General features: G+C 41.5%; 1 protein-coding gene across 2 annotated transcripts in view; it reads right to left on the bottom strand.

Moving 5' to 3' along the window:
* The window catches only part of LOC137079100 (neoverrucotoxin subunit alpha-like), a 74,420-nt gene that overhangs the window by 36,441 nt on the left and 13,865 nt on the right, over positions 1 to 24,114 (bottom strand). Inside the window, exons 2-3 of one of the 2 annotated variants that reach the window (XM_067447058.1) lie at positions 22,107 to 22,219; positions 21,919 to 21,985 (exon numbers count right to left, since the gene is read on the bottom strand). In XM_067447058.1, coding sequence (XP_067303159.1) covers positions 21,919 to 21,985; positions 22,107 to 22,196 — 157 coding nt within the window. In that variant the 5' untranslated portion in view covers positions 22,197 to 22,219. The remainder of the gene's footprint in view (positions 1 to 21,918; positions 21,986 to 22,106; positions 22,220 to 24,114) is intronic. The other variant, XM_067447059.1, reaches the window with a different exon arrangement.

Raw genomic sequence — 24,114 nt, 5'->3', positions numbered from 1 at the left:
ATCAGATACCGAAATTAAGAATTTTGTTTCAGCAGGTATTTCAAAAGTAGAAGATTTAACTGATTTAGAGGAAAGAAAATGGAATTCGCTGCAAGAAATTTGTAGACAAGTTGGGGGAAAATCTGAGAGAATTGTTGGAAATATCTTAAACAAGCTGAAAGAATCCTTTCCAGTGTTACTGAGACAGTTTATTGAGAGGTTTCTGTCTACTGGGTTAAAGCAATGCCTCTTTCCTGAGATGTTTATTACTCCACATAGTTATAAAGATGATAAAGACGAAAGACCGCTCCTTTCATTTCGAGAGCTAGAACACTAGATCTAGAGAGCTAGATCATTTCTAGAAATAAATAAAAGACAATTATATATTGTATGTGTTAAAATTACATTTTCTAAACAACTAATAGAGAAAAAAGATACAAAATGGAGAAGTTTCTTATCAGTATCCCAAGAACAGTCGCCTTCTTGGCGGTTGTTTTATAAAAGTCCTTTACCTAAGCGCTCAGGAGACCTTCAGTGGCGTATTTTGCACTGTGCAATGCCAACAAAATCCTTTCTGTTTAAATGTAATCCTGATATATTACCAGTTTGTAGTTTGTGTAATGTATTAGAAACTGTATTAGAAACTGTAGTAATGTATCAAGTCTTGGTTGGGTTTTTTCAAAAACACTATTTATTTTTTGGGTGTAAATATTCCCGTTCTCAAAGAGAAAATTGTACCCTCTCAAATTTTTTGATTGGTCAAGCAAAATTATCTATTTGGAAGGCATATAAAATTGAAAATGAAGGAAGAACTGTTAATATATTAGCCTTGTTTAAAGTTTTGGTTAAATCCAGAATTAAATTAGAATATGAATATTATAAAATGAATGATTATATGATAAGTTTTCAAATGAAATGGTGCTTAAGCACAAATTTGTTTTCTTTGATGGAGGATGGAGAGTTACTTTTCCCGTGGTAGTAATGGGGAAGGTGTAAAGTTATATTAAACACCTTTTTTGTTTAATGTTACAATGTCAATAAAAAGGTGTTTTAAAAGTCAAAAGTCTCTCTCTCTCTCTCTCTCTCTCTCTCTCTCTCTCTCTCTCTCTCTCTCTCTCTCTCTCTCTCTCTCTCTCTCTCTCTGTGTGAGTGCGTGCGTGGTGCGCGTGCATGCGTGTTGGGAGTGAGTGTGGTTGTGAGAGCCGCTGAGAGCGTGCTGAAGATTGTGAGTTTTCTAATTCTCTTTTTCCAAAACTCTTTGTTTCTCTGTTGATGTGTTTTGTAGTATTGTTTAGAGAAGTATTGTTTGTTGGGGTTAATTTGTGTTTTGTGAAGGCGGCGGCTGCCACCGGCGTGGTTGGTCAGCATGGCTGCAGGTGAACAGTTCAGTTTGCACAAACTCACGCGCCGTCACGCTATAAAACTGTCTCCGCCTGACGGGTGCTCGGTTGAAGAGTGTAGTTTGGCGGTGGGTGAAGTTGTTGGTTATGAGAGCATTAAATCTGCTTCTAGAATGAATAGTGCCGTGGTAATTTTTCTAGACAATGTGGATAAAGTAAATCAGCTGCTTGAGAGTGGCCTTGTGATTCAAGGTACTTATATACCAGTTTTGTCTTTAGTAACTCCTGCCAAAAAAGTTATCCTCTCGAATGTACCTCCGTTTCTGAAAAACGATCTTTTGGAAAAAGAACTAGGAAGGCACGGAAAATTAGTGTCTCCGATAAAGATGATTCCCATTAGTTGTAAATCTCCTCATCTTAAACACGTTGTGTCTTTTAGGAGACAAGTTCAAATGATTCTAAAAAAGAGTGATGAAGAATTGAACTTAGTGTTCAAGTTTAAAGTTGATGAGTTTGATTACACTGTGCACGTAACCTCAGAAACGATGAAATGTTTTGGGTGTGGTACTGTTGGGCATGTGATTCGCTCGTGCCCGGAGAGAGTAGCTGAAATTCGGACAGCTACAGATGCAGCGGGACCGTCGTCCGTTCAAGCTGAAAGCGGGGCCTCTTTATCGGATGAATCGCATGGTATTGTGCAGGACGAAAATCGAGATGGTAGTAATAAAGAGAATGAGGTGATGGAAGTTTTGGCGGAGGAAAAAAAAGTACAAGATGACGTGGAAGTAGACTTGAATGTTGGTCACACCGCGACTAGAGTAGCAGAGTCTGTGTTGTTCAACGAGGAAGATGTTTTGATGGATGTTGATCTTTCTAAATTGTCAACTAAAAGAAAAAATCCAGAAAATAAATCTAAAACTGAGCAAGTTACAAAAGTGTCAAAGATGAATCCAATGAGTTGTTCTTCCCAGTCAGATGACGGTTTATTAAACTCACAGGATTATGAAAGCGATGTGAATGGAGACACACAGCTGGATGTGGAGAGTGCTTACTCTTTTACTAGAATTCAATCATTCTTACAAAGAACAAAAGGCATGAGATCTGTGAAAGTTGATGATGTTTTCCCAGATTTAAAACTGTTCCTTGACTCAGTTAAACTATTCATGAAAAACACAGACCACACTGGCCAATCAACTTTTACTGACCAAGAAGTGTTTCGTCTTAAAAAACTGATGATAAAAGTTAGAGCGCAAATAGCGAATGATGGTTAGGCATGTTTTCTTTTTCTTTTTTTATGTTAACCTCTCTGTTGTGTTCAAGTGCAGTCTTACATTTAATATGTGTGAAATAAAGTTAGGTTCTTTAAACATTAATGGTGCCAGAGATGATATGAAGAGAGCTTCTCTTTTTAATTTGTTTAAAGTTAAGAAAATAAATGTCATCTTTTTACAAGAAACACATAGCACTTTTGAGAATGAAACTGCATGGAAGAAAGAATGGGACGGGGAGGTTTTTCTGAGTCATTAAAATAGTAATAGTGGTGGAGTAGGAATCTTGTTTTCTAGAGATTTTTTACCCATTTCTTCTGTTACTGAGGAAATTATTGAGGGTCGTTTATTAAAAATACAAGCTGTTTTTGAAAATGTAAAACTGACCTTTATTAATATATATGCTCCGACTGTAGGCACAGAAAGAGTGGTCTTTTTAAACACCCTTAATACTGTTATTAGTAATTGTAGTGATGATGAATACATGTTCCTGGGTGGTGATTTTAATTGCACTGCAAATGCAAATTTAGATAGAAACCACCCGGAACCACATGGAGCCAGTAAGACATGTCTTGTTAAATTAATTGAGACAAATAATCTATGTGATATTTGGAGGTTGTTTCATAATACTCAGCGCCAATATACTTGGTCTCATGCAAAAGATAATGTGTTATCATTGGCTAGACTTGATAGGTTGTACTGCTTCAAGCATCAAAGTAATGTACTAAAAGATTGTTCAATACATCCAGTTGGTATTTCAGACCATTCCCTTGTACACGTTTCTATCTTTATAAAAGATGTGAAATGTAAAAGTGCTTATTGGCATTTTAATGTGTCTTTACTTTCTGATAAGGTTTTTAAAGATGCCTTCAAGTTTTTTTGGAGGTGTTACACAGAAACCAAATCTGAATATACTTCTTTACAACAGTGGTGGGACATAGGGAAGGGTAAGATAAAACAGCTGTGCCTACAGTATACTCTCAATGTCACAAGAGACATGACCAGATCTATGAAAGCTTTGGAGAGAGAAATAGAGAATCTGCAAGATTCGGCAGACTCCACAGAAGGAGGAGAACATTTTAAAATTCTAAAAAGTAAAAAGTCAGCTCTATCTAACTTTTTGGGTTTTTCTGCCCAAGGTGCTCTGGTTCGCTCCCGTTATCAAAATATTGTAAAAATGGATGCACCCTCTCATTTTTTTTTCGGCCTTGAGCGGAAAAATGGACAAAAACGACTTATGCACTCTCTGCGGTCCAGCACCGGGCAGCTTTTGCAGGAGGCTGTGGATATCCGGAAATGTGCAGTTGCTTTTTATGAGACACTTTTCAAGAAGGAGTTCCAAGAGAGACCAGAGGTGGCGCAGTCCTTCTTTGATGACTTACCTAGGGTTCCCGAGGAGGCTAGCGCAGAGTTAGATGCACAAGTCTCTGCTGATGAGCTATTTTCTGCGTTACAGAGTCTTGAGAGTGGCAAAGCTCCAGGCATTGATGGTCTTCCTGTGGACTTTTACAAAGCTTTCTGGCCTGTGATTGGCAAAGATTTGCTGCTTGTTCTCAGAGACAGTTTGAGCAAAGGACATTTACCATTGAGCTGCAGAAGAGCAATTCTTACTCTTCTCCCTAAAAAAGGAGACTTACAAGATATTAAGAACTGGCGACCAGTGGCTCTGCTGTGCACCGACTATAAACTTTTGTCAAAGGTGTTGGCCATGAGGCTGAGAAAAGTTATGGAGCATATTATTCATATTGACCAGACTTATTGTATACCCAATAGGTTGATATCTGACACAGAGTCCTGCAACGGGTCGGGTACCCGCGGGTATCCGCGGGTACCCGCATAAAAGTGGCTAAAACGGGTGGATTATGACATTTATAAAATTCACGGGCGGGGATGCGGGCGGATAATTAACTCTGTGCGGGCGGGTAGTAGCGCGGATGGGCGGATGAAAAATATGTGCAATATTTCTGTGGCAAAGTGAACGAGAGAGCGAGAGCGAGAGAGAGAGAGACCAGGGCGTGATTGTGAATGAGCGTCACCTGCGAGCCACACCGGTCTCGAGTTCTCTGAGGGAGCTCGGAAGCATGTAAGGACGAGAGATCACCACACCTGGATTTGACGTTGAGTTGTGTTAATGTTTTATTATGCGTGTGCGCATGGGAGATGTCCATGAAGGGCTACTCACGTTACTTTCGTTTTGTTTGGTTAAAGTCTTTTAAATGTTCGCCGGTTCCCGCCTCCTCCTTCCCCCATCGAACATATTGTAGGCTATTACAATTTGTATGTCCAAATTACCATTACACATACACGCAACAGCGATATGCCATTTGACATTCACGTCACCACCACTGCGACATTGAAACTTTAGTTGATGCCTCTCGTAGTGCAGAAGGAGCGAGCGCTGCAGGAGTAGCAATGGATGAAGTAAAAGTAAAGCTGGTGAGTGGAGTAGCTATATGAAATTGTTTACAATGAGTCTTTAAAGGCACTTTTGCCTGTTTCATTGGCCCATTCATGACGCTGTTGATGTTGAGAGAGGTGTAGGATAAAAAAATAAAGCATTTTAATTTGAATGTTTTAGCGTGTGTGATTTATCGCGGGCACGGGTCGGGTAACGGGCCAAATATTAACGGGTCTGGGCGGGTACGGATTTAATTTTGAAATTTTCACGGGTCACGGGTCGGATCTGGTGCTAAACCTTGCGGGTACGGGCGGGGGCGGATCTCCAAAAATGGACCCGTGCAGGACTCTGATCTGACAACATTTTTTTAATTCGAGATGTTTTGAATCTCTCCAATTCATTGGGATGTGAAGTTTGTTTAATTTCAATAGATCAAGAAAAGGCGTTTGACAGAGTTGAACATGAGTACTTGTGGCAAACGTTAGATGCGTTTGGGTTCAGCTCTGGTCTTATAAACATGATTCGAGTCTTGTATAGTGACATTGAGAGTATTTTAAAGATCAACGGTGGTTTAAGCGCTCCCTTTAAAGTTCAGAGGGGTGTCAGACAAGGATGTTCTTTGTCTGGCATGCTGTACTCCTTGGCTATAGAGCCTTTACTGCACAAATTAAGGCAGACTCTTTTGGGTGTAACCCTTCCTGGGTGTGAAACTGTGTTTAAACTATCTGCTTATGCCGATGATGTTGTTGTTATTGTCAAAAAACAACATGATATTGACACCCTCATAAAAAATGTTAATGATTTTGGTGTATTGTCATCTGCTAAGATTAACTGGAAAAAAAGTGAAGCTGTAACAAACAGTGATGTGTTAAATAGAAATCTTGTTTTACCTGATGGGTTAATTTGGAACAAGGGTGGGTTTAAATATCTTGGTGTTTATATTGGTGATGATACTAGTATGTGTAAAAATTGGGACAACGTTTTGGAAAAAGTTGAAGGCCGTCTCAAAAAATGGAAATGGATCTTGCCACACATGTCTTTTAGAGGTCGGACATTAGTGATTAACAACCTAGTATCATCCATGTTGTGGCACCGATTATCTTGTGTAGATCCTCCAGCGCAACTGCTAGCCAAGATACAGGCTGTGATGGTGGACTTTTTCTGGAATCGTCTGCACTGGGTCCCACAGAGCGTACTGTTTCTACCAAAAGAGGACGGAGGGCAGGGACTCGTTCATCTCGCCAGCAGGGGCGCTGCTTTCCGACTCCAGTTTATTCAAAGACTACTTGTAGGGCCTATAGGCCTGGTATGGAGACCCTTAGCCCGAACCATTTTAACTCGAGGTGGAAATTTGGGTCTTGCTGAACCTTTATTCTTGATGGACCTGAGCTCTCATAAACTCTGTCATCTCCCAAAGTTTTATCAAGGACTGTTCAGTGTATGGGGGATGTTCCATAAGAAAAGAAAAACAAGCTGTGAGTCTTTGGCATGGCTGTTGAAAGAACCAGTAGTGCATGGCACTCGCTTTAATGTTGAAAAAATAACAGGACCCTTTGTGATGCGTTTGTTCTCTTCGGCTGGGGTTACTACATTGGGACATGTGGTTGAACTTTGTGGACCAAATTTGATAAACGTTGAAGTTTTAGCATCTCATGTGGGAGTTAGATCCATCAGGTTCTTAAATCATCTGCTGAATACGTGGAAGTGCGAACTTACAAAGACTGAAATATCTTTGTTAAGTGATTTCTGTAATGGACATTGTCAACCAGCTGCTGATGAATCTTTTCCTTCATTGACTCTTTTCCCTGATTTTAAAGACACTACTGGTCAACTGTTGGAGTCCAGAGAGACTCTCACAAACGAGTTTGATGTCATGGGAGGAAAAAATATGTATCAAATGTTTGTTAAGGTTTTAAATAAAAGTAAACTTAATGGTCGGACTGACACTCCTTGGAGAGCTCATCTAGGGCTTGACAATGAGGTCAGACCTGTGTGGAGAGCGGTTTACAAACCACCGTTGACAAAAAGAGTCGGAGATTTACAATGGAGGATCCTACACGGTATTGTGGCTGTTAATGCTTTTATTTCGGTTATTAATCCCAATGTAAGTGAAAATTGTCCTTTTTGCTTAAAGCGGGAAACAGTTTATCACTGCTTTTTGGATTGTAGTAGATTGGACTCTTTATTCCAGTTGTTACAACAAATGTTCATGATGTTTGGAGAAACGTTTTCTAAGCAAATGTTTATTCTTGGCTTTAGATACAATCAGAAGTGGAGAGTGAAATGTCAGTTGTTTAATTTTGTATTGAGTCAAGCAAAAATGGCTATCTACCTCAGTAGACGAAATAAGGTAGAAGAGTCCTTAGATTGTGATGTAAATACGTTTTTTGTCAGAATGATAAAGGCCAGACTAAAAGTTGATTTTGATTTTTACAGTGCTACAAATAATGTAGAAGAGTTCACAAACACTTGGTGTTTTAAAAATGTTTTGTGTTTTGTTGTGGAGAATGAAATGTTTTTTGGGAATGTTTTATGTTAATTTTTTTGCATTTATTCTGTTACTTATTTTTATTGTTTTATTTATTTTTTTGGAAATAGAGGATTGTTGTGTCATAGAAAGCTCTACTTTGAATAAATAAAGAGGTATTGAAATCTCAAAAAAAAAAAAAAGAAATCTCTCTCTCTCTCTCTCTCTCTCTCTGTCTCTGTCTCCCTCTCTGTCTCTCTCTCTCTCTCTCTCTCTCTCTCGCTCTCTCTCTCTCTCTCTCTCTCTCTGAGTGTGTGTGTGTCTGTATGTGGGGGGATCTCTCTCTCACTCTGCGTGTGTTTGTGTGTGTGTGAGAATGTATGTGAGTGTCACTTTTTCTCTTGATGGTGATAATTAAACCCTTTCATGTCATAGGCTCATTTCATATTACAAAAAACTATTACTTTAGTTTGAAAAAATATATAATAATAATAAACTATACCGAAAACTTGAGTTAAATACACCAGTCTCAAGTCTCAAAAACACCAAAAAAAGATTATTAAACTTTGACACATTGCCATGACAACAGTATTTCAAATATCAGGAATCCATTCATACGTCTATATCTGCCATGTTTTGACATTATACTAATGAAGTTTGAAGTAAATCAGGTAAAAATAAGATGCTGATTTAAAGCATTTTTGAAAGTGACACACTTCCTGCTGCCAGTTGGTGGCACTATAACAGAATGCTTTTTGTGATGGGTAGGTTTAGGGGTAGGGGCAGTGTAGGGGGGATAGAATATATGGTTTGTACAGTATAAAAAACATTATGTCTATGGTAAGTCCCCAGAAAGATAGCACACCAGTGTGTGTGTGTGTGTGTGTGTGTGTGTGGTGGTGGGGTGGGGGGGGTCTCTCACTCGGTGTGTGTGTCGATTTCCCTGAAGTGCCACCGCCTTGGGCCTGTCATCGCTGCTCACAGCTTTAATAAGGGGCCAAACACCGAAGGTGTGGAGGCACCTATTGTATCCGTTCTCGTACTTTTTTGTTCCGCCATTGAAGTCTATGGCAGCCCATAGAACCGTTTCTGGGAAAGTTGTAGCAATTTGACGTTCTGATAGAGGGCAGTCCCAACATTAAATACATCAATTTTCGTGTCTCTAACTCAATCCCTCTAGCGCCGCCACCTGTCCAAAGTTGCACTCATGTTTATGCTAATAACTTTTGAACCTTAAGGGCTAGAAACAAAATGATTTTTTCCTCAGATTTCTAAACTTCTGCCAATCTGAGAGCACCCTATGACGGCATTTCCATCATTATATATTTCCCGCCATTTTTAATTTCCCCAAAAACCTACTTTTGCGAACTCGTCCTAGACTGTTCATTTCATCAAATTGTTTCTAATAAAAGCGCAAACTAATTTTACAAAGTGCCTGTATCTCCGCAACACTTTATCGTATTCAGTCCAAACTTCGTACATGTTGGCACAAGCATGTCCTGAGGCAAAATGCGGTGTTTCAGTGCAGCGCCACCTACTGGTCCGGAGATAGGATTTTTTGTTGTTGCTGAAACCGTTTGTCCAAAAATCATAAAAGTGGTCTCGTCAGATTCGGGACTTCATGCCGAGTCGACTGATATCCAATTTTACCATGTCGGCCATTTTGGCTGTCGGACATCTTGAATTATGTGCCAGAATGCTGTATTTTATCATATTCATGAACGGATTGTTACGAAACACGGAATGGGTCATCACCACGATGCCCTGAAGTAGCCTGATAAGTTTTGAAACAGCACCTAGTGGAGATCTTTTTTAAAAAGTGCTTATAACTTTGGGGGTGGTTGACTTATTTTCAAGGGACTCGTCTCCTTAGACTCCTGAATCGCTGCCAAGTCCAACGATACCACACTTGCCAGGTTTCGGCGTATGGTTTGTGCACTTTTGTAATTTAGCGCTTTAAAAAGATTAGCCGATATCTTCGAAACCGCTAGTACGATCGAGACGAAACCAGCGTCAGAAGTTCGGAAACATATGTCGTTAGTAACTCACTTTATCCCAAATGTCAAAATTTGGATAGTAAGGGGTAGTAAAATCCAATCAAAGTCAGGCGTCAGGCTGAAACTCTAATGGAACTGTTAATTTCCCCATGATGTATCATTCTTTATCTAAAACTGGTCGGGCAGACCAAAACTTAAGTCATAGAGACTTGAAATCTACAGGGCTGTTAGTACTCACAACGACTGCAGACGTCACCAAAGCCCGCCCCGATCAGCCTGACGAGGGCGCCACAACGATCAAAAGTAGGAAACAGCGATCAAAAGTACGAAACGGCTCATAACTCCTCAACCATAAGGCGTAGCCTTGAGTGTCTTATATCGCTGGAATCCTTGGGACGGACAAAATACATGCCTCGGATTTGCTTGCCCTTCGGGCGCCAATTTCGAGTTATTTTATGTTTTTTGTAAAACCTACTTTTGCAAATTTCTCCCAGGTTATTTGACTGATCGGAACCAAACCACTGGAAAAATGTTCTCTGGAGAGAGACTATCAATAATTATTTAAAAAACAATTACATTTTGATTCATCGTTGCTAAGGGGAGCCAAAATGTTTGATGTGACCTGGACCTCTTTTAATAAAATGGCTATAACTTGTGAACAGAATGAGATTTTTTTTCACCAAATTAGGGTCACGTGTGAGTGAGATCAGTCTGAGATCACATGAAAAAAATCGCAACGATTGACCACTTGGTGGCGCTATAACAGGGGAAAAACACATGAAACTGGCAATATACGCACCCAAACATTAGTCAGATGAAAATGGGCATTCATTGTCTTCATCCTGAGTGCCATAATAGTCTATGAGGACAATGGCGTATCGCAAACCCAGTATACTTCATTGGCACAATGCCCTGAAGGGGCCTGAGAATTTTTAAGCCAGTGTTTTCCACAGTATTCACCTCCTTAGACTCCTGAATCCTTGCTGAGTCCAATAATACCAAACATGCCAGGTTTCACCTTATGGTTTGTAGAAAGGTGTAACCTTAGTTCCCTGAGAACAGGGAACGAGAAGCTGCGTCTTGCAAACACAACCGCATCCAATTCGTCTGAAGGGACTGGGCGCAGGCAGGCCCCGAGGCATGGCACAGTGACGCAGCGTCTCGTTCCCTGTTCTCAGGGAACTAAGGTTACAGTCGTAACCGGGGACGTTCCCTTTCGAAAGGGAACTAAGGTTAAAGTAGTAACCGGGGACGTTCCCTTTCGAAAGGGAACTCGAGCTGCGGCAGCTTGACGCTACGGGGAACGATATACCCACGCCGCCATGCCGAGGGGAGTGCATGCCTACTGGCAGTGACAACTGTCAGGACGAGCAAATTCAACTGAAATGCCTGAACCACTACCCCTCTGGTCACATTAGGCTGTCAGTGACAGCATTCCCTACGGTCATAGCCCGGGCCATGGCCTTGGGGCACCTTCATGTACCCTACCCCGGCCGCTCAAAGGCCTGGAACCAACCTGTCCGACAGAAGGGGTTCCTTTAAGGGAATGTGGCTAGGGGACACGAGGGCGCTCCAGCCAGTCACTATTCGGGAAGAACTTCACCGAATGCCACCAGGGAGGCTTGACCTGGCATCACTATGCGGGACACTTCCGTCTGCCAGCCCTGTCTGTTAACACACAGAGCCTCTGGAAACTCGCCTCTGGAGAGGCATCCAGCTGAGGGACTGCGAACTGGCAGTGTCCGCCTCAGGCCAGACCTCAGAGACGGGCTATCCTGGAGAACAGCGCTCAGCTTAGTGCTTTCCGACCCTTGCTAGCGAGGGGAGTCAGCTGCTCGATCCTAGGATCTACCGAGCACATACATTACAGGGGTGCTCAGGAGGCCTGAGAAGGCCTACAGGCTGATCTCACAGGGAGGCCCCGAGGGGCCTACGACCAACTGACCAGGCCCAGGCGGCCGTAAGCTCACAGACAACCCTCATAAGAGGGGAGCTCTTAAGCCTGCCTGGTAGGAACCATGCTGTAGGCAACCTATGCAGGTCCCTGTCCATAGCAGCAGTGTAAACTCGTCATGCTAGAGTATGCGACCGCCATCAGGTGCTGCCGGCTAAGACCGAAGCCTGATAGCAGGAACTACTAGCTGTCAGCTTAAGCTGTTACGTGTCTCCGTCCAAGGAACTTGATCCTCCCCAGGGAGGCCCAGCGAGGCCTACTGCCTGCCGGGCTACTCGTGACCAGTACTGAGGCCGGGGAACAACTTCAGGGAGGCTTGGTGATGCCCACTCACTGCTAGCAGACCATGCTAGCCACCCTGGCTAGCAACCATGTTTAATGTCATAGCAGCTGGGGACCTGGCTCACCCTCCGGGAGGCCTAGAGAGGCCTACTCCCTGTCACCCAGTGGCCGAGGCCCTGGACCACCCCCTCAGGGGAAGCCAGATGAGGTAGGCCTGGTGAGGCCTGCTAACTGCCATCTGGTGACTGGAGCCCAGGAACACCCCTTCAGGGGAGGCCAGAAGCGGCCTGCTGTACCTCAGCAGGCCCTCAGGGAGGCCTGAAGAGGCCTACTGCCTGTCATCCAGCGCTGATTCCCTGGAGTACCCCCTCAGGGGAAGCCAGATGAGGCCTGCTGCATCCCAGCAGGCCCTCAGGGAGGCCCCGCGAGGCCTACTACCTGTCATCCGGTGACTGAAGCCCAGGAACAACCCCTCGGGGGAAGCCAGACGAGGCCTACTGCTACCACAGCAGGCCCTCAGGGAGGCCTGGTGAGGCCTACTACCTGCCGTCTAACACCTGAAGCACGGGAATACCCACTCAAGGGAAGCCCGGCAAGGCCTGCTGTCCCCCAGCAGGCCCTCAGGGAGGTTTAGGGAGGCCTACTAACTGGGCTTGTAGCCTTGCCGGCGACGAATGCTCGCTGGCGGGTTGGATGAATGCTGGCCGCTCCATGTCGGGCTGACAGTGGCTGTCTGCTTGGCTGAAGAAGAACTAGCCATCCAGTTACCACCTGGGGACTCATCCCCTAGGAGGCCCTACCTGTTGACGAGGTACTGCTGACTGTGACAACAAAAAAGGGAAGATACCTCCTAGGCGCACATGGGCCCTGATGTCGCCACTCCAACCAAAAGGCCTGTTGAGGCCTCCTGTTCCGAGTCTGCTGCCTGGACTGTCCGGGCTGGCTGCTCACAGCTCACAGCTGGCTTCATTCGGAGGCTCACGGGGTCCTCCCTGCAAAGCCTAGTCTCCTCCGGCAGTACCTACAACACAGACCTAATTGCATCGCCAAAGCGGTGTACTCAGCAAAAAAATGCTCCTCCAACCCTCTAAGTTAGCCCAGAGCCCTAAAAGGTGGAGCAAAAACACAGAGCAATGGGCAAAATTATTGCAAGTATGTGAATAATGATTACCACGGTCCCACATCTCTTGGATGGGATTAATTATTTTGACCCAGGTGGCCCATAAACCCTTTCTTACCGCCTTACAGGCTAAGTTTCCAAATCTCATACTGCTCCCACCTTTTCCCATCTGCATTACCAAACCCCAAACGCAGAAACGGGGGCAGGCCCTGGCCAGGCGACTCTAACATGAGAGGAGGCTGAATAGGGGTGTGCGTGAAACCACCTTACACACCACCACCTGTAAATAACAGCCTAGGCTAACCATTTTTTTTATTTTTTGGTAGCCTGAAGGGGCATGCCTGTATACCAGTATCTGCTAAGGCTGGGAGCACCCAAGCCATAGAAACCTAATGCCCCAAGCCCGCGGGGGCTGGGCATACATATGCTTCGTTTGCGTGTTAGCTTAACTCACCCTTACGTTTGCTTCACGTCTGCAGGGGGTAACGCTAAAACACTTGCCCTCCGGTGGCCCGGAGCTTTAAGCCGAGCCGCTAGGAACACCCACACTCGCTTAGTTTGTAAAACATATTTCCGCGAGAATGAGCGGTAGCCCACTCTCAACATACTGAGAGAAAACACCACAGTAAGATATTTACTTTGCTGGCACAACGTGACGGCTACTCTCCACTAGCGAGGCTAGCTCTAACCAGCCGCATCACGGCTTCTACAAAAAATATCGTTCTGGCCACCAAACAGGCGAACTAGCTGCCCTTACAACACACCCTCGGCGGGGAGCACACATCATTTAAGACAAATAAACCTCCCTCATACTGAGGACTTACCCGCTCCCACCGGCGCGCGATGACATCCGTGCACAGGCATATACTCACAGCATCCAGCGTGCGGGCACACCGCCCGAGGGTTGCTTTCCGACGAAGCGTCCAACGACGAATCTCCCTTTACGACCCCTCGTGCCCACTCAGGGAAGCGGTCGAGTTTACTCAGACAACTCCAGGGGGTAGGCCACCCTGACGTTCCCCCTGATCGAGGTCCTTCAGCAGGTCGGCTTGGTAAGCCTGCAGCATCGCCATGGTGTGCAGCGCCGCCGCCGCCTGACCGGCTGACGTATACGCCCTGCCGTTCAAACGTGAGGTCGTTATCAACGGTTTGGACGGCAGGGTGGGAGCTCTCAATGTCGATGCCCGGCCAGACGCAAGATAGTTCGCGAACGTCTCATCCACTGGCGGCATCGACACGTACCCTGCCTCGGCCACTCCTTCCACATCAGCGAAATTAGCCCGCTGATGGCAGAATAAGCGAGCCGAGAACGGGGTCTTCCATGCCCCCGCGACCTGCTCGTGGAGATCGGGGAGGAATGGAAGGCTCCCAAGAGCTGGGGGGTTATAGCCGGAGAGAAGCCGATCATCCAGGCGATTTGGATGAGCGGTTTCTCCCCTAACGCGCCGCCACGGCACCTGCAGCCGATCGGCCACCCGTTCCATCACCTCCAACAGCTCCCCGTACATGGGTCAGGATGGCTGGGAGGGTTCGGCCTCGGCTGCTTCCCCACCCTCCTCTTCCATCCCTTGCTGAAGTGGGAGCTCCTCGGCCGACGATGAGGAGGAGTTATAACCCAACTCCCCCTCCGGCGGCCGCCCCTCGTGATCTGGCCCATCGCCAAACACAACCTCCGTCTCTAGACGGCGGGCCAGATCCAGCTGAGAGCCCCAGGACATAAGTCGCCGCTTAGCCTCGGCAGAAGCAGGGCCACTCCCAGCCGCCGGACACCCTTCCCTCGAGAAAAGAGCCAGACGAGAGCGGAGCGTCTTTAGAGACAGACGCTCACCGTTCGCGCAGGGGAATCTTTCTTCAAGAACCTCCCGTGCATGCTCCTCACCCAGGCAGAACACGCAGAGTGTATGTGTGTCCTCAGGTGTGAGAAACCTGGGACACGGATCTGCACACTTTCTGAAGCCGTGCTTCCTCTTGGGCACACACTTGGACATGATGTTTTTTTACTTAGAATCAGACAAGACAGTCCCTGAAGACGAATTGGCTGCGGTTGTGTTTGCAAGGCACCCTTTTATACTTCCTGGTCACATGTCTATGACGTCAGAGGCTGTCGCCGGTCAGTAGGACTGATGTGATTGGATAGCGTTTCAGACACCGGTCATGCTGGAGGCGTTCCCCGTAGCGTCAAGCTGACGCAGCTCGAGTTCCCTTTCGAAAGGGAACTGGCACCCCGACTGAGCCTGGTTTCTCCCTAGATTTTTTTTTCCCATTCTGGCCCTGAAGGAGTTTTGGTTCCTTGCCACCATTGCCTTTGGCTTGGCTTGCTCAGTTGGGGACACCTAAATTTCAACTATATTACTGATCTGCCCGCATTGACACTACATGATAATTGAAATTAGCTGGATAACATCACCATTTTCAACAGAGCAACTGTACAAAATCTGTTGCATTATTTTCCTGTTAACACTGTGAAGCTGCTGTGAAACAATTGGACTTATTATAAAGCGCTATATGAATAAAGGTGACTTGACTTGACCAGCTGGTGGCACTATAACTAACTCAAATTTTGCGGAAACATCAAACTTTGTCAGGATACCATGGGTACGACGTTCAACAAAAGTCAAGATCTTTGAAATTTAACATCACTAAGGCTTAATGTTAGACTGACCAAAAATGTTGTTTTGGTTCAATCTTAATGAGGAGTTAATCACAGTTTACTGTTGCCCACAGGTAGCACTAAAACTGACTAAATATTGACATGTAGACCACCATCAGTGCCCGGGCCCTGATTAAATCAACAACAATAAAATGAAACATACAAATCCCAAATGTTCCTTCCTTTTAAAACTCATTTTACTTCTTAAAATATGTCATATCTAATAGAATCCATATTTTCATTCCTCTCTATTATAGTCCATTGTTGTGCAGTGGTTTTCAAAACAATATGACCGACTGTCTGCGCAGTTTAAAACAGGAGGAAGCTCATTGGTAAAATAATGTTTAAAAAAAAAATAATAATAGTCCTAAACAACGTCCTAGAAACACCACATTACTATTTAAAATCTGAATAACTTCCTTAATAACAACATTGTCACATATTTAACAGATAACCTTTAAACCCATGTACACAGTAAGAAGTACATTTGTGACATTTCAATTTATCCAGCAATTATTTATGATCCTTTACATAAAATGTTGAGCTAAAATCTAACAATACAACTTATAGTAACAATTGTCATCAATTTGTGTACATACTAGTCCCTAATATTGATCTGTAATTCATATTTAGACATTATAAACTCACTATTATTACATTTACAATAAGATTTTGTAAAATGCATCACTTTCTTTCTATTGAAGTATTGGTATTGACAATTGTGCCACATGATGTGTAATGTGAATCTGTATCTACAACAATGTATGTTTGTGTGTGTGAGCATGTTTAGTCTGTATAAAAAAATATTGTTTAAGCCTATTGTTTAAGTATTAATTTTCCGCCATATTTTCTGGTCTTTGTAATGTATTTCAGGTTGACAAAACTCAGTATGGGTCATCAACACAATGCCCTGAGGTACCCTGAGTACTTTCGAAACAGCGCCCCCTAGTGGATAATCTTTTTTTCAAATCATTTTAACGTTGGGAGTAGTTGACTTGTTTTCATAGGAGTAACTTTTTTTTGTCTCCTGAATCCTTGCCAAGTTCAATGATACCAGACTCGCCAGGTTTCAATGTATGGTTTGTGCAGCATTGTGGTTTAGCACTTAAAAAACATATCTTCGAAACCGCTAGTCTGATCGAGACGAAACCAGCTTCAGAAGTTTGGAAACAAAATATGATTCCTTTGTTTTAATAACGCTTTGGCATATCATTACGAAACTCTGTGTGTGTCTTCTGGACCATGCCCCGAAGGTACTCAAAAAGTTTCTGACCATTCTGACCACACCTCATTAATTCGATCCCAGCTCCACCTATTGGTCAAAAGTGATACATTATAATTTTATATATTTTATTTTATTTTATTTTATGTATAATTCTATATCTATTTTCTCTAAGCTTATGCTAATAGGTATTTAATTGTTCATTGTTGCAGCTGGTTTCTCCCAGCCATGATGGCATTTCTTTTTTTCTTCTTTGCACTTGGCCCCATAATTGCTGCTTGCAGCTATATTTTTATTTTATTTTTGTAATTTTATGTATTGTCTCTTTCGTTTTTTTTTTTTTTTTAATAGACACTGCCCCTCTTTCCTCCTTCTTGACAGCCTACATTTAGAATGATAGCTTTGATTAATCCTGCCGTCGAGCCACAGGCGCTCACTGAATGACCCATTTATCTGGTTCGCAATTACAGATACAAACATATTGTATTTTACTTTTACAATAAGCATAATAGACGCAGTGTTCAGAATGAACAGTCAAGTAAAACACATGCTACCCACAGCAACACGTTATGGCAACGACTGACAGATACATAAAAGATAAACAGGACTTTTCCGCCATTTGTTACTGTTTTGTACACATTGTTATATTAATTATAAATAAAATTGTTTTTTTGGCCACAATATTATTGACTATTGTTGAGATGGGCACTTTTGATTAATTTTTAAAAAGGCCAGGGGCTCAAACCCCCAAAGCCCTCCCCTCTGCACTTGCCTGGTGTGCGTAACATTATGCGTCCTATCACTAAATGCGCTGAAATCTCAGACACAATATTAATAGTAAGATTAATGTGTGTACATGTCTGTAATGCTCTCCAATAATGTGACTAAAATAGGCATACTCCACATCTTAATCCAATTTACGTTTAGTTTGATTATGACTTTAATCGGACTAAAGTCATTCTAAATCGCTGTTTACATGGTAGCCTCTTAATCAGAGTATTGTCTTAATCAGATTAATATCAGAGTATTGTTGTCCATGTAAACATAGTCAGTGAGGACCCACTCATTGCCGTAATCATATGTTAGACCTAATAATGTCACATGGAATAAATATTGATTTAACACGATTGATCACATGATATTGTTGAAATTCTGCAGCAGAGTGATGACATTTCAGATCATTACTTATAGTATTATGTATACTTAATTTAGCTAAGGCTGCAAAGCTGTCCCCTCACTTCAAATATGGCAGGACTATCACCGCTGTGACTAAAGATTGCTTCTGAAGATAAAATATTCTGTCAAAAAATACTAGAAAAGGCAGTGTCCTCACAACTATGCTCCTTTTTAGAAATAAATGTTATATGTGAGGATTTCCAGTCAGAATTTAGACCGTATCATAGTACTGAGGACTGCTCTCATCAGAGTTACAAATGATTTACTATTCAGTCAAGTCAACTTTATTTATATACTGTAGGCTTTTACAATGACGATTCTTTCAAAGTAACTTCACAGTGTTAAACAGGAAAATATTGCAATAAAATTTAATTTGCCTGTACAGTTGTTCTCCCTAATTTACAACTGAGCGAAGATGAAGATGAGAAAGAATGTATCGGACTGGCGTCAGACAAATTGAACCGTAATTTGTTGGCTATATCAACAGTGACATTTGATGTGGATAAAGACAGAGAAATGGGGAAAATCCATAACTTTGACTGTAAATTCTACATGAGGAGAAAAGAGAACTCTGCATGTAGAGAGACATGCAAATTATTGACATTTCTTTCTATTTCCTTCTTTATTTATTTATAAAGCACATTTTTAAAGAACTCCGGGTTCTCATGTTCTTGAGTCGACATCACAAGCTAATGTCTGAGGCCTCTTGCGTCCTTGTGCACACATACACAACTGCAGGGGGTCCAGACGGCATCAAGCATAGTGCCGTTTGTATTCTAGTTCCCATATGCATTTAGTGCAGCATTGAGTGTAGCTTTTGAAAGGGAACTCTCTGGGTTACTTGACTGTAGCCCTATTCCCTGATAAAGTGGAAACGAGATGCTGCACTGCAGTGCCATGCTGATGATATCCCAGGACTGCTCTTCAAACTAAAAGACCTGAAGGCTTGCAGCTGGGGCTCATCTGTTTAAAGCCTCATGTAGCAGGTGTGCGAGTGACGTATCCAAGCGAGGCTATAATACCTCCGGGTAAATTTCATTGACGTGTTAAACACGCTATTCGCAGCTGGTCACGATAAAGACACATTCCCATATGCACTTGTGCAGCATCTCGTTTCATTTTATCAGGGAACAGGGTGATGGTCATGTAACCCCAAGCATTTTCTAGGTTGTGTGTGTTTACCATTTACATGCAAATGTTGTACACACCCCACATTAACAAACTTTCAAGACTATAACGTTTATCAATGACCTACTTCTAAAAATCAAAAAAGATGTATTTGTAATAAAATGCTCACTATGCTTTGGAGCTGCTGCTGTGACTCCATATAAATGCATCAGGTGTTATGGTGTAGTTATGCAGACGTGAAGCTGTATGAGACGGCCGTGAAAGGGATCAGCTCATAGATTCTGATCTCTCAACTGAGGTTGTTGACAGTTTTAAATTCCAGAGCAGGGCCGGCCCAAGGCATAAGCGAACCAAGCGGCTGCTTAGGGCCCCCTTGGCCACCAGGGGGCCCCCAAGAGCACTTGAAATGACTTCCTGCTGTATGTTCCATTATGTTTGAAATCGCCTTTATGGCCTTAAAACAATTACTAAATAAACTGCAAAATGTTCCGTTTTTTAATATATGCACGAATTGATTCTGACAGCGCTGCATGAGCTCGCAGTGCCATCGGCTGGACTAAAGCTTGTTTGTCAGGGTTCAAAGTCCACAGTGCGATTTGAGAACGCGCTTTGGTTTAGTGAAAATATCTTATTTGACATGCTGTATGTTTTGGACAGAGTACAGCATAGCTTCCAGTAAATGCTTCTCTGCAAGTGCTGTAGTTTGAGTCGCTCAAAATTATCTTTTTTTTTTTTTTGGGGGGGGAATGCAAATTCGTTCTTCCCAAAAAGCCTTCCCAAATTTGTAATAAGAATCATTTATACATATGCTGTTGTCAACAAATAGAAGTACTAATGTCTCTCTGTGTGAATATCCGCCAAAAAAAAACTTTGCATAATGTTTGAAAGAAATCCACCATTTCTTGTTTTAAAAGAAGTCTCTGCTCACCAAAGGCTGCATTTATTTGATCAAAACTACAGTTAAAACAGTTATATTGTGAAATATTATTGCAATTTAAAATAGCTGTTTTCTATTATATATATATATATATAGATGTAATGAGTGAATGTTGTTACACTAGATTATTGAAATAAGTAGTACTTTACTATTAATTTTGGATTAACTTTTATTTTGAAATTCGTTTTGGAAGAAAAGTCTGAACCATAGTCATGTGTTTTCGTTTCTTTCTATTTGTATTTTGGGTTTTTGTTTTACGGATTTATTTGTGCAATTGTAAAAAGTTAAAAACGTACTATACGTAAGTGACGTCATGCGCAAGTGTGAGGTGAAAACTGATGTAATTTCCGTGCGCGCTCTCTCTTTCGCTGGATGGAGAGAGGTACGTTTTTACTAGCTCCTCGCAAATGTGCTTCAATTGTGTTTAGTAGTTGTTGTTTAGCGATTATCTGTGGAAAATGAGTTTATTTAATAACCTTTCTTTAATCAGAGGTTGTTAATTTGAAGTGAGAATGTTAAGAGTACATTTAATCGATTTATGAAGTTTAGTAATGGCCGCTGTTGCACGTGCGATATGCTGATCGCGGTTTGTTATAGAACTATGCATTTTATGAAGTTGAATTTCCATTCATGTTACTTGAGTACTTGAGTTGAGTACATTTGTGAATGTGTTGTATTTGTTTATCTCTAATGATCCATACGATCCATGTATTTGTTTATCTCTAATGATCCATAAGTTAAATGCATTTTCTTGCATATGTATTTACATTGAGACATTATGTGATGATTGACAGGCACAGCTAGACCAGAGATGTTGATGGATTGTGTCTGATGGTGTCTGTTTTGTTTTGACACAGAGAAACCCTCAATCATACAAATAAGAAAACCATTTCAACTGCATCATCGTGTGGGCTCTTATTATTATTCGTCTAAAAATAAAAAAAAACAATTAAACACAACGCAGAAGAAAACCCACTACATATATATATATATATATATATATATATATATATATATATATATATATATATATATATGATATACGTATGTGATAAGAATATAAAGTAAATTGTAATGTATTCCTGTGATCAAAGCCAGTCTTCACTGTCACGTGATCCTTCACAGATTATTCTCATGATGATTTGCTGCTCAAGAAACATTTATTTTTTATTATCATGTTGAAAACGGTTGTGTAAACAGCTTTTTTAGGATTCTTTGAAAGCTTTCTATTTTAGATAAATCCTGTTCTTTTGAACTTTCTATTCATCAAAGAGTCCTGGGGTAACGAATTGTGAGCATATTTAGCATGAGACTTCTTTAAAAAAAAAAAGTTTAAATCGTACATATCCCAGTCTGAACTGTACTGTAAGACTTTGAATATTAAAGTGCAAATGAACATCTGAGCACTCTTGTGGGTTTGCAACAATTAAAAACCGTATAAGGGTAAAAACATGACAGACAGACATGATGTAAGCAACACAGCTACAACTAATAAAATTGATAATGGGTGTGCGATTATTATTAAGAATTGACAATAGTCAATCGGTACCGAGGGGCCCCCAAATAAAATTCTGCTTAGGGCCCCATGAAGGCTTGGGCCGGCTCTGTTCCAGAGCTTCCAGCACAAGAAAAATGTATGACTGGCCATCCAATTTTACTTCAAGTTTTCTTCCCTTCACCACATGAATTGCCGTAGCAAGAGAAAGTCTTCCTTCATACAATTAGAATCTGGTTATTCTGTGACATACATGCTCATTTATGGACTAGCTGACTTGTCACACTGTCCCCAGACCTCACAATTATTGTGTGTTTTGCTTCAGACATGCTTCAGACACCAGTTCTGCAGCAGGCATTCCCACAGCATGACACAGCATCTCACACCCCTCTTAACCGGGTTACATACGTAACCTGAGACAATTTGTCCTTCTAATGATTTTAAATCTGTCCCTGTGATATTGTTGATAGCACATTCATCACATTTTATAACATTTCAATCTTACCTGGATTTTTTGTGTTTCCTTTAGTGTCTTCAGTTAAAATCTTCTCAGGTTTGGGTTGTAGCACCTCCTATATTTGGAAGAACGGTTCATAAAATAATTTTCTAAAAAGAAATAAAGAATTTTTTCCCCTTAATCTCATGAAATGAATCTGGTTACACTCCACATTTTGTCTGAGGGAGTGCACTTACCTGTGCATTCACCACAGCTAGGGTTGCCAACACTAAACATGTATAGTAGATCCAGCTCGGCTGCTTCAGGGACATCATAAGTACCGCCATCTAGGGATCGTCAACAAGGAGACCTGTGTGAATGTCAGTGAAGGTCAGTGAAGGAGTCGCATACCACAACCTTGTCTTGTTTAGTTTCATTGTCATATTCAGCTTTTTCTGTGACCATTTGCCTGAGTTCTCATTGTTTTTTTTCTGTTTCTGATTGTGTACACCTGGGGCCCGTTCTTCTTACCTCGCTTATTATTTCTTAGATGATTTGATCCCAGATCTTTTAATCATGATAACTGATCTCTGGCTTATTTAGTTCCACAAGTGAATTTCCGGATTGGATTCAAATATCTGGATTACGTTGTCTAAGAGTACTGTGCGTTCTTGTGTTCCCTGAAGAGGCCAAATGCATTAATACTCGAAACCATTGATGATTTTTGGCATAAAGACAGCAACGTAATGATATCATGCCTAATTAAAAAACCCTCCTGGGAATTTTTTTTTGACAAATTACACATAAAATCCCTGTGAATCTCTGGACCTTTATAAGGAAACAGCCAAACTACTAAGCCAAAATAAAGTTATAATAGATTAATGCTACATGTAAAAAAAATATATATATATATATATATTACCAATTATTTATATGCACGATAAACTTGTACACACATAGTTTTTAGGTTAATTTGAAGTTGATTTGTTATGTGACAGCATTAATTAAAGTTTCTTAAGAGTCAAAATCAAGTTATCTGCATCTCCTGTGCCGCATCAAGTCATCCCATACTCACATTAATGCATGGTTCAGATTAACCATACAACATGGGCATAGGACTGCGATAAAATTATAAAGTAATTATTCCATCATAAATAAATCTCTCAATTAAGTGATTGTTTTACTTACAACATGGGGGATATTTATCGCTCTATAATATTAAACACTACATGATATAAAAAGTAGGGGTGTCCCACTGTCCCTGTTTGCACTTTTGTCTTGAATATCTCTTTTGAACTCTATTTTTTTTCCCACTGCTCTATGTTGTTTTCATGTATAAACCCAAATATACAATACCATTTAAGTTTTAGATTTTCTAATGTTTTCAAAAAAATTCTACTGCTTAACAAGGTTGCATTTATTTAACCCAAAATCCAGCAAAAACAGTAATATTGTTAAGTATTTTTATCATTTAAAATAATTATCTTCTATTTGGATATATTTTTAAAATGCAATTTATTCTAGTCTTCAGTGTCACATGAGCCTTCAGAAATCTTTGTAATATGCTGATTTGCTGCTCAATAAACATTTATCATTATTTTGATTGTTGAAAACAGTTGTGTACAATCATTTTCAGGATTCATTGATAAATAGAAAGTTCAAAACAACAGCATTTATCTGAAAAAGAAATCTATTGTAACATTATACACTACCATTCAATCATATAATCCTTTAAAAATGACAACTGTTTTCAACATTTATAATAATGTTGAAATTATTTGTTAAGCTTATATAAAATCCTAATATGAGAATGATTAGTGAAGGATCATGCGACACTGAAGACTGGAGTAATGATGATAAATTCAGTTCCCTTTCGAAAGGGAACTCGAGCTGCATCAGCTTGACGCTATGGGGAACGCCTCCAGCGTTACAGGTGTCTGAACTACTATCGAATCACAGCAATCCTATTGACTGGCAACAGCCTATGATGTCATCAAGGTGCGACCAGGAAGTATATAAGGGCGCCTTCCCTACATGACACCAGCTTCTTCGTCTTCAGGGACTGTTTTGTCTGAATGCTTCAAGTCAAAGGTAATCAAAATTCATTTATTTTCTGCCTGGGATTAAGAGCATGCACAATCAAGCTCTTGTGGAGTCATCTGTTCGATTGTGTGTAATGTGAACGAGGTTTTCAATCCGAGATTGAATTTTCTCGTCTAGCGCTCTTCCTGAGGGGAGAGCGTTTTTGCATATGAGAGTAGTGAT

This window comes from Pseudorasbora parva, chromosome 6, assembly GCF_024679245.1.
Source record: "Pseudorasbora parva isolate DD20220531a chromosome 6, ASM2467924v1, whole genome shotgun sequence".
Classification (NCBI taxonomy): domain Eukaryota; kingdom Metazoa; phylum Chordata; class Actinopteri; order Cypriniformes; family Gobionidae; genus Pseudorasbora; species Pseudorasbora parva.
The sequence above is the reverse complement of the archived record's forward strand: the minus strand, read 5'-3'. Positions and strand labels throughout refer to the sequence as shown.